At 38.5% G+C, this 12,214-nt stretch overlaps 1 protein-coding gene across 1 annotated transcript in view; it reads right to left on the bottom strand.

The window, feature by feature from the left end:
- LOC139724087 (mRNA-decapping enzyme 1B-like) overlaps positions 1-12,214 on the bottom strand; it is a 140,201-nt gene that overhangs the window by 16,228 nt on the left and 111,759 nt on the right. The window contains exon 4 of the mRNA XM_071635288.1: positions 4,390-4,453. Coding sequence (XP_071491389.1) covers positions 4,390-4,453 — 64 coding nt within the window. The remainder of the gene's footprint in view (positions 1-4,389; positions 4,454-12,214) is intronic.

The following is a 12,214-nucleotide window of genomic DNA, read 5'->3' as shown; positions in this document are numbered from 1 at the left end:
ATGGTGGAAACCGAGGACCTGTTCTACCCATAAGAATTTTACCACATAACCGAGGAACTGTGTGTCAGTAGGACCCTTGTCAACCGAGGACTCATTTGTATATTACCATCCAACCAAGGACAAATGCTAATCGAGGACCTACAAACATGTACCCCTACTTGCAAAAGCATGCAAAAGCAGACCGTTTGGAATGGTCTGCCTACTGAGGACGTCCTCGGTTTAAATGTTAAGTTCGTATGTGTGTCCTCGTTTGACACCATGGGTAAGTGTGCGTATGTGTGTGTGCGTGTGTGTTTCTTGTTAAGTTGAAGAAGGGTAATATGTTAATTACTTGCAATGAAAAAACAACAACTCAATGCCAGAATTCACTAATTTGGACACTGCCCAGAATTAATTCATTTTCTCGTATCATGATAAAAAGTGTCAGTTGAACATACTGGACAGCTTTATATACACATAACATGAGAGAACACTTCAATGGGATATGTTTTGAGACCTTTACCCTAGAACTGTCTGCAGTGGAAAAACAGGGGGCTGTATCTGATCTGACACTTGCACAAGATGTATGTAAGACAGTCAGCGTGGTGTGAAATTTTCTCTCGTTTGAGTGTTATCCGTATGGAGGCAAATCTATTTGGTTGCATGAGCGGCCGCTGTTTTGCATCCTGTTGTGGAACAATCCTCCCCGACACATTAATGCACCAGGCAAACCCTGGTAAATGCTTGTCAACAACAAAAAAAGCAAACTTTCAGTGGAAACCTGGCATTAGGTACAATGATCACTGAAGAAATTTTTTGACTGGAATGCATGATGGAGTCATCATGTCCTTTTAAAATCATCAACACTAACTTTGGGCGGGGGGGGGGGGGGGGAGGGAAAATCATACTAAAAACATTACTACATTGATTTTTATGGATAAAGATGAAAATGAAAACAAAGAATAGTTAGATGTATCATTAAAGACTGAACATAATTATATGTTGAAAAAAAAAGCAATGAAATTTAAGCTAACATGTCTAAAAATAAAAGAGGTACTGCTAAATGTAACAAGCCCATCAATAAGATGAAGACACTATCACCTGTCAAGCCTACAGTTTATGATACAATTGACACGTTTGAGGTCAATAATTCAGCAAACTGCAACACCCTCCCCTTTAAAATCATCAGTCAAGAAACAAAACTGAAATATAGAAAACATGAAATAATTAGAAAAGTACTCTGAGAGTGCAGACCTCCGCCAAGCAGCTACTTTCCACCGATGATCTCGCTCTATCCATAGAGATCAGTGACTTCCATCAATTTGTATGCATGCTGAAAAATTGCCTGATTTCCCAATTAGAAGCCTTTGTTGCATCATAAACCCTCAGCTGTGTGGCATGCCTCGTCCTAGCAGAAACAAGTGCACGCACTTTAGTGTGCATACGAAAACCTCAAGAATGTGCAGCTTGAACTCCCAAGTTCATTGACCCTACCTGCCAAAATATTGAAAATCCTTCATAAAATCCTTAAAAATTTCCGGATCACTACCAAAAGTTTTAAAATAATAATCTGTTCCTTGTGTCATTCTCAGTCTTTCCTGCAAGTTTCATCCAACTCCGTGCACAACTTTTTGAGTTATTTTGCACACGGACAAACCAACCAACCTACCAACGGTAATGAAAACATAACCTCCTCCCTTGGCGGAGGTAATAATTTCATGCAGTTGATAAAATATAATCTCTCTGATTTGATGTCAAGTTTATGAGGCCATGAAATCATCCCCTCCTCAAATTTGCATATGCCAATGCAGCCAAAACAATTTTTTTTTTTCAAGTATAACATGATATTTTGACATTATCTGTTTTTAATGTCTGGAATACCTTGATAAAAAACAGAACTTCCAATGTATTTGGTTTTATCAAAAAAAGTCAACTTGTACCGGTATTCACGTATTTAGGTAAAGTCATATTGTACACGGAGTTTCATTCTACTTCAAATTAAGTACATTTCAGTATAAAGCATCATGAATTATATATTTAAGCTTTTCCTTCATTCTGTTAGCTACATTTGAATGTGAAGATGGCCCTTGAAACACTTAGTGTCCTGTTTTTTAAATGCCGAAAGTTTTTATTTTGTTTGTTTGTTTGTTTGTTTGTTTGTTTTTCCGGAAGCACAACTTTATGGTAAGATAATTCTCTCTGGGTTATATCACGATGCCCCAAGTCTACAAATCTGATAGACAGTACATCCAAAAACCAAAAAAAAAAGAAAGAAAATTTCAACTTGGGGGATAAAAGAAGGGGTGGGGAGATCATATAGAGGGAAACCCAGAGACATTAAAAATTGGAAGAAAAATTGACAGGAATTGGACACATGAGACTATTCCATGGTCATTTTGAAACCAACTGAAAACCCCAACCTACCCAAACTCCTTCTCCTTCTCCTCACATAAAAAGCACACACATCAACAATGAAAATTGTTACCCCACTCCTGGCCCCAAAGGTGATTGATTGTAATATGAGGTGAGAATTGGTTTCTGACTGCCAAGACTATACGATACATTAAAAAAAAAAATCTAGAGGATGCAGAAAAGGCAATAACAAAGCTAATACCCATATGCGCCAGCTGGTATATGTAGCATAGAGGGCTTGACCCAAATACAGTAATTAAATTGCTTGCACAATCGCAGCTGGGGTTCCTCCTGAAGACTGCAAAAGAAATGTCGATACACTGCCAAAGTAGAAGTAGGCCAATTATCAATTCCGCGTAATGCAATAATCGGCCACATTAGTTCCGCCAGTGCTCCGTTTCGACGATATCGCACTCGCAATTCGAGATATAATCACCGCCATTCAGCATTGGCGGCCATCATTTTATGGCAATTGCAACAGCATACCATACAAATGATGGCATCGCATATTTTTGAAGCAGTATGTCACCACTGACTTCATCACTTTTACAAGTCAAATACTCCACTGATTGCTTTCAATTCTAAATGATTCATTTTACCAACAAAGAAAGTCCACCAAATGCAACTCCTTTCCCCCCCCCCCCCCCCCGAAGTAGAGCTTTCAGTCCTTGCACATGTAACAAACAAGAAGGACCCAGCGTCATTCAGAAAGGAAACAGCAATAATACATGTAGATGCAAAACAACAAAGAAAAGTTTGGTTCTCTTGAAAGGAAGGAAGTAAAAGTCTGAACATTGAGACCTTTACAAGACCCAAGAACAAACAAGACATAGGAGGAGCTAAGTAGGGGATCCCATAAAATCTATAAAAAGATGTGGTTCCTTCCAACAACATTGTTTTCTTAACACTGGTTGGCAATATTTTTCACAGAAATATAATGTAAAAACAGACAAAATGTGTGTGTTTGAGAGACACCTTTATCAAGATGAATATCATAAACTTGCACGATAATGAGTTCGAGCAACATTGATCCAAGAATACAAGAAACAGTTGCCCACCTCTCAAAGTCTTGACAACATTTCTTTGCATTGCAACATGACCATTCCTGAAAGCAATAATGAATGCAAACCACATGGTTTTGTACTCCTGGTTGATTATAACTATCCTTCACAATATCTGTGCTGCACCCATACCTTAGCATATCCTCTCCTGGGCCCTGTCTCATAAAAAGATGAAATCAAACATAAGTCAAAAATCAAACTTAACTCAGGTATCAGCTAATCAGAAGTGAATAGTCAGAGACTTGTTTGATTTTCTGACTTATGTTTGATCTTAACTTGTAATGTGATGTAATGTGCACAATACCAGTTTATACCTGACCTCTAGTGGCTCACCAATGTGTGCCAGGATAGGTTCCAGATCACCATTAACCATCATGAGCTTTGCCATATTGGAAGAGAAGGAAGTCAGGCCAAGTCTCACTATGAATGATGGCAGAGCCTAAAATAGTGCACATCTTGATCCTGAATTAGGTTTTGTTTTAAGCACCTTAGCTGGTAGTAGTGAGGTCATTTCACTTGTACCTATTTCTACTGTCAGCAGTTTTCTAACATTATAACATTTAATTTCAAGGGTTCAAAAGTATGACAGTTTAAGAACTTAACCTTTGAGCTTTTGGTTGTCACCATAAGTCCTGTGGAAACTGCCAAATGTGAAGGGCAACACAGCAGCAGTCTGCTTTGAGGTGGAGTAGGAGGCCTAAACAGTTTCCTGATTATAAGCAGCACTAGTAGAGGATGGTTCATAGTAAGGGAAATCACCATGGAGCTTTAACCCAAGAAAAGCTTAAACAAGAAGACAAAACACATACACACACACACACACACACACACACACACACACACACACACTCAAATTAATGAAGTGCAGACAAATATGATTTGAGAGATGTGAATGAATATATATTGTTATTAATATGCATGTATCTAATGTATATACCTGTTCACAAGTTGGGCAAACTTCACACAGTCCTCTCTGTTGTAGAACCAGATTCCACAGATTGCTGCAGAGCAGAGAAAGAAAACAAAATGGTATCATATCTCTCTTATGAAACATAAAGCAGCATTTTGTTGATATAAGTGGAGATCAATAACATGTGGGGCCAACGCAATATCAGGAAGTGCATGGATAAACATGAGTGCATGACTGTAGAACACTATATTTATGTTGCCCATTCAATTATGTCATTATATTCTCCTACAGAGTACCACTTCTTTGTAAATAAAGTGTTACTGCTACTAGTAAAAGAGCAATTCATTTCAATACATTTTCATACATACTGTAAAGCTATAAAAGTTTTGCAGCATGAAACTTTGCGAATTGGAGCCTGTGGCCTTTTTCGCGGCATGAAACTCTCGCGAATTGCCACTGGCATACAATGCAGACAGTGCAGACAGCACAAGAACTTTTGCATGCATTTCAACTTTCCAAATCTTGGTTCTCGCGAAATTTGCAAAATTTAAATGAATGTGAAAATTTCTGATTTTACAGTATGCAATACTGACAATCAGACAACTGATGATTTGCAAACCAAAGCAAAAAAAAAAAAAAAAAAAAAAAAAAAAAATCATGTTTAGCAGAGTTTTCAGGGTAAGTTCTCGGAATTACTTTGATTAATCCTTACTGATACCACTGATGATGATTAATCTATTGTCAGGAGCACAGAGAATGTTTTGCCCATGGGTTTGAAATGCTAGACCACCCAGAATAAAACACCCATAATCAAACATGGATGGGGGATCATGCTTTCTCGGTTATGGGACCAAAACTTTGGAATCAATTCCCTATTCAATTATGCCAACGGTCATCTACAGAAATATTCAAATCCAAACTTAAAACGCTCTTGTTCCTCACACATTGAAGATTTCATAACTGCAATTCAAAATGTTCAGCAGAAAAATTGTGTTCCTTATCAGATACATGTATGTGTTTGTTTGTTTGTTATTTTCTTCCCTGTTGTTATGTTTTGCAAATGTATGTACATGTAGATTTCATCTTTCTCGAAGCGCCATGAGCACCAATAAGGTGGACCTGTGTGCCACACAAATAGCCACTATTATTACTTTTGGAAGTGAGTAGGTCAATAGATTGCTTTTCAAACCCTTTAGATGAAACAATTTGTATGTTTACATACTACATATTGCCAAATTTCTAGTAGAAAACATCCGACATGGTGCATATGGAGTAAATTTCCACTGATTTTTAAGGGGTTTTTTTTCCTCTCATAGAACACACACTGTCACAGGCCACGGAAATGAAAAACAAAACAGAAAGGGTAAAAGCAAAAAAGGGAACAGGAATGAAATATTGGCGGTACTCTCAAAAAGAGTGGTAAAAATAGGATACTGGGTGACATGGGGGAACTGCATCAAAAGGCATTATCTGGGTCAAACCCCTCCGGCCTGTGCTGAGTTGCACATGAGTTTCCTAGGAGGGTAGAACATAAGGAAATCTAAAAGAACTATTCTGATATCAGATTTCAAAGATACGGCGGTGCAGTGGTGGAGCTGAAGAGGAGGATACAGCAGAGAGAGAGAGAGAGAATGGCTAGTATGGCACCAATCCACACACCAGCCACAGAATCGAGATGCGAGAGTGATGCGCAGGCGCAAAACCTACCAGGGGCATCATGAATATAATGCAGGGCTCGACACTAACGGTGGCCCGGTGGCCCGGTGGCCCCGGGCCACCAAAAATGAAAGTCGGGCCACCAAATTTCAAAAAAAGGCAAATTTGGTGGCCTGCCTCGGGCCACCAAAATTTTTTGAAAAGTGTCATTTATCTATGTTAAGATATTGCAACCCATGTGCCTGTCAATGAATATTTATACTTAGTCTTGCCATTCAGCAGTTAAATTTGTTTAAAGGATGGATGAAAAGTTGCGAGTTTGTTAAGGTTTATTTATGAGTAGATATGTCCAGCTTCTAATTCTTACTATGATAAAACTTAAATATTTGACTCATCAAAAAAAAAAAGCAGGAATTTTAATATTTTTTTTTTATTGTTTTTGGGGGGCCACCAAATTTTTCTCTCGGGCCACCAAAAATTTGAAATTGATGATTTTGGTGGCCCCATCGGGCCACCAAATAAAAAAGTTAGTGTGGAGCCCTGTATAATGTACCTACACATAGCCCAGTTTTGTGTGAGGTTGTGACAGGAGGTAAAAGATGTATGGACAAGGTAGGGTGGGGGGAAGGGGAGGGGGAGGTAATCCTTACTTGCTGAGATCTACTGGTAAAAACACAGAAATTAAAAAAGCTGACATTACATGTGACTGCAATGACAGGAAATGGCAGACATCAAAGTTGGTGAGAATCAGAAAAGTGATACACATTCCTAACTTTGTCTGATCTTGTTACAATAGGTAAAACTCAAAGACAAGGGGGAAAATCGTCGTTATTGGAGAGACCTACTTGTAGAAACATAGAAAGCACCAGGGCTGACTTTATAAATAGCTAGGATACAGTAATATATTAATGGAAAAAGACAGAGTCAGAGACAATAGGACAGTGACAGACAGAATATGAAGAGAATGAAAAAGAAGATACAGTCAAAGCCATGTGAGTTAATGGCACGCACGTCAAATCATTGGCTAAATCGATGAAAATAAAAAGTCCTAATTTACATTCATAGTCTTACATATATCATTCCTCTGTACACACACACACCAGGTAAATGGAATAGTGATTAAGTAGATGCTGTAATTATTCTCGGTCCAGTCAAGATAAACTTACCTGGAGTTGACTGTACAACTAAATCTAGGAAGAAACAGTGAATTAAGCCCAGCAACACACCACTTTCTTACAAACCACTTGATCAGGGATGTGAAATTTGATTCACCATTTTCACTTTGTATCTCTTCTTACAAAGGCCAGACAAGTATTCAGAAATGATACTAGACTGTCTCAAAGACAATGCCTGTAAAAACTTTCCACTTCTTTGATGAGGGTATACATTGTCTTTTAAAAGCAAATTGAATATATCACACTTTTTCTCTACATTGATAACCTGCTGAAGACTAGTCTCGATAATACATGGGCAGGTGTCTGTGGGAAATGTGTGTTGTAGCAAAATCAGTTCGCCCTCAATGGGTCAATCAACTGAAAGACAGAAATATGATGAGAAGACACTGAGGCAGGTAGAGGAAAAAGAATGCACAAAAACACACTCAGACTACAAATATTGTAAAATAAACTTTTTATCTTATTCATTGGCTTCTGTCTGTATGCATGTGTGTACCTATGCACATATGCTGTATAATATCAGCTCTAGCCTGGCTGTGTGAAATCGTCTTAGTGTACACACACTTTTAAAAGAAACATTTCCATTGCAAGCTGCTGTGAAATGTGTGTACCCATATACAACATGTGTGTGTATGCGTTTGTGAAAGTGTATACCAGAGAGAGGAGAGAGAGAGAAAGAGAGGGCGAAGGGGGGGGGGGGGGGTGGAGAAAGAGTGGGGGGGGGGGAGGAGAAAGGATTACGTCTCCCACAGGGAAAAAGAGATCTCACCAGCGGTGCATAATTATTTTCTTCACTCAAAGATGATTTTTCATGAGGAAGTTATTCTGTTGGGGAAAAGGGGGGGGGGGGGAAGGAGGGAAAAGGATAGATTTATCCTTAAAGTGATCATACCCTGTATTCCTCATCTCTCTCATCCCCTCTTACCCCTCTTACCCCCTCTTTCTTCATCTCTCCATATCCTTTAATTTGCTAAGTGACTTGTGCTGGCTATCTAATGCTCCGGGTCCAGTGAGCTCTGACCATTATCCTCTCCGGCTCCGTGATTGAAATGGGATGCAACGCCTCGCCGGGGGGAACGCAACGATCCCCTCTCTGAGTCTCTGGGACTGTAACTAATGCCCCCCCCCCCCTCACAGGGTCCTACTCTTGGGTAATCACAGAGGACGGTGGACAGTGGATGTTGACGCATCCGCTTCACGGAAAGCCACACCTGGAAATTCGTGCAGAATCCGTTTCTCGCTTGCGACATGAAAGGAGGTGACATCCCTTGAACGTTTTTTCCAGCATATCTGCATCTCACAGAGAAGAAGAAGAAGAAAAAACAAAAACAACAATCCAACCACAGACCATCCCACATATTCTTGATCCCGATCACTGCCTGCCACAAAGTTACCTACACCTCTCATCTCCCCTTCCCGCTCCCATCTCATCCACCATCTTGTTTGTCTCACAGCTTGTCTCATCTCATCCTGTAGCCCCTTGTACGCCAGCAGTCGATAGAATCTGAAAGATTCCACATCGCCATGGTAACAGGCGAGAGTGACTATCAAGCTTTCCTCCATGCTTGTGAACAAGGCACAGGCAATCTTAAATGACATGTCTGTTAGATAGCAACAACACTTACAGAGCCATTACATAATTATCTCTTACCTACCCCTCATCTACTCTCTCCCTTCTAAATTAGCTCTCTTTCTCTCTTTTTTTCCCCCTTCGCTATATACGTGTTTTTTTTTTCTCCCTCTAAATCTCTCCTGTTTGACTGGTTGTCATAACTTGTACTTTCTTATTTTCTTCCTTTTTTGTTGCATTTGCACTACAATAATTCTGTTCTTGAAATCAAAACTCCCAATTCCCTCCTCCTCTATCTCTCTCATTACTTCAAGTATTTCAATTTGCTTTCCTTTTCTTCCTGTCTATTCTTAGCTCAGTCCATTTCTCTCGCTCTATCTCTCATTCATTCTTTTTTCCATCTTTCTTTCTTTCTTTTTTTTCTCTTACTCTACGAGTGATTATTATCTGGTACTTTCCCTGACCCTGTGATGTATGGCAAACACACAGCGCTAGTGAAATACTCGCAGCTGAGTAAAGACTCCTTCCCATCAGCTCGGCTCGCATCCCTCCATCCCGTCTCCCAGCATCCTCTGTACACGGAGCAGGAAGTCTCTCAGGCATCGAGTGTAGTCTCGCTTCAAGACAAGCAAACTCGCATATCATCCACACGAAATTTTGATGTGAGAATAAACTCTTGCATCATCAGATCTGTCACTTGTTTTTACAATTTACCATGTTGTTTTTACCTTTTTAATGGAATATTTTTCCAGATGCATATATTTACCATGTAAAAAAATTGCAAGTTACCATCTTGTTTTAATCTTTTTAACCCGTTGAGGACAAGTCCCGAGTATACTTGGGCAAGTGTCTATGGGAAATGCGTGTTGAAGCAAAATCAGCCCGTCCTCAATGGGTTAATGTAATATTTTTCCAGATGCATATATATACCATATAAAAAATTAGTAATTTACCCTGTTGCTTTTATCTTTTTAATGGAATTTCTTTCCAGATGCACATTTTTCTCAAATATAACACTCTTACAAGAAGTATGCAAAACTTGCTCCAAACATAAATGTTTTTAATAAAGCGCAACACCTGCCCACATGTCTTTGCACATTTACTAATCATTCTCATAAAAATTACTAAAAGTGGATTGTTTTCCATAGAAGCACACAGTATATTTATTGTAAAAATTACTAAAAATCAGAATTTCATAGGGTGATAGACACCAGTCAAATGCTGAAATTACAAACAACTAATAAATTTCCTAATTGTTGGCAGCTACGAAGCAGCACTCGTAGCTTTGCTTTAAAACTGCCCAAATTGCAATCAAATCTCACTCTTATAGGTTAGGATAACACATTTTGCATCTGATTTGCGTCTAGTGGGTTGATGTCCTGTGTGCATTCTCACAAAGGAGCTGGACGTCACTTTCGTTTAAGGCTCATGTCTTTCATCGGTGTTCAAATGATCCACCACGGCAGGTCTGAAATCAAATCTATCTGACAAGAAGTGAGCATGAAGCATGCATCATTTAACTTGGAGACTTGTCCTACAGGCTCCTCAGCATATTCTACTTTTTTTTACCCCTTGTCATTCTCCCTTCTATTTGTTCATTCAATCAATATCATCCCGTACATGCGAGTCAAACAAATAAGAATTTTGTCAGAGCCGAGTTGTTTGGCAACGCGCCTAGACGGAGAAAGGAGTCACTTTCTATAAATACCAAACATTGTGTATGAACCTGCCTGCCTTCGTAAAAAGGAGTCACTTTCTGTTAATACCAAATATTGTATATGAACCTGCCTGCATTCATAATTACATATATCTATTATCTGACAAAAGATCTTAACCCTTTGCAATCATGATTCTAAAATCCTTATAGACATGACACAGGAACCACTGAGCCCCCATAAGTAGAGGGTATAAGAAAGATATAAAAAAAAGAAGAAGATGATAATAATGGGAAAGATGAATGGCAAAGTAGAAGATAGAATGAACAGGATAAGGAAGAGAAACAAACAGGAGTAGAAGGAGAAGGAAAGCAAGAAATTGAATAAAGGGTATAAGTTATAGAAAATGTCAAAACTAAGAACGGGAGAAATGTAAAGGCAAGAAACCAGGCAAGGAGGGGAAAAAGAGTAAGGACATACAGCAGAGACAGCGACTGAGATAGATAGATAGATAGATAGACAGATAGATAGATAGATAGATAGATAGACGGATAGATAAGATAGATAGATAGACAGACAGATAGATAGATAAATAGATAGATAGACAGACAGATAGATAGATAGATAGATAGACAGACAGACAGATAGATAGATAGATAGAGAGATAGATAGATAGACAGATAGACAGACATATAGATAGATAGATAGATAGATAAATAAATTAATTAATTAATTGATAGACAGAAAGATAGATAGATAGATAGATAGATGGCGTGAATTTTAATTTCGCGAATTTCGCGAGCGCCAGGATTCGCAAAATTAAAATGCACGCAAAATTTCTTATCTACACTATATGCATTGAACGCAAGAGGCAATTCACGAAAATTTCTTGCCACGAAAAAGGCCGTCGGCGCCAATTCGTGAAAATTTTGTGTGGCGAATATACATGTTTTACAGTAGATAGACAAATAGATAGATAGATAGACAGATGGATAGGAATAGATACATAGATACATAGATAAATAAATGAATAAATAGATAGACAGAAAGATAGATAGATACATAGATAGATAAAAAATTGATAGGCAGACAGATAGATAGATAGATAGATAGAAATAGATAAATAAACAGATAGATAGATAGATAGAAATAGATATATACATACATGAATACATAGATATATAGATAGATAGGTAGATAGACAAAGAGAGAGGAAAAGAAAGAGTAAATGTGCATGTTGGTGAAAGGGGAAAAGATTGAGAAATAGATAGTGTGTGTATATATGAGTCTGTGTATGCATGTGAGTGAGTGTGTGTGTGTGTGTGTGTGTGGTTAGAGAGAGAGGGAGATAGAGAGTAAAAGAAATAGAGAGATAGAGAAAGTGTTAGTGTGTGTGTGTGTGTGTGTGTGTGTGCTTAAGTGTGTGTATGAACAAGAGAGGTAGGAAAACATAATCTGATGCTGATGTGAAGACAGTCTCGTAACAGATTACAAAATTTCTTCAACAAATAGGAATCTACCATTTCATACAGCTGTAGATATGAAAAATGTGACAGTTTTCTATTATCTTTTGTTTTATCACATGTATGAATGAAATGTTTCAACTCAATTCTTTTATTTGAAGGGGAGAGCTTTCTGCTCAAACTCTACTCCAGAAAACTACAATTGATCTATTCTGGCCCTCTGAATAAAACTGTAAGCATGGCCAGCCCCAGAGTGGTGTGTATGTCATGGAGGGTGACATGACATTTGCTCCTGGGCCAATTGCTCTGGTCTTATTTTCTCGAAGGACTTAG

Source organism: Diadema antillarum, unplaced genomic scaffold (assembly GCF_040938485.1).
Source record: "Diadema antillarum isolate AM-2024a unplaced genomic scaffold, OU_Dant_1.0 scf00000207, whole genome shotgun sequence".
In the NCBI taxonomy this organism is placed as follows: Eukaryota; Metazoa; Echinodermata; class Echinoidea; order Diadematoida; family Diadematidae; genus Diadema; species Diadema antillarum.
This window is presented reverse-complemented; position numbering and strand designations above follow the sequence as displayed.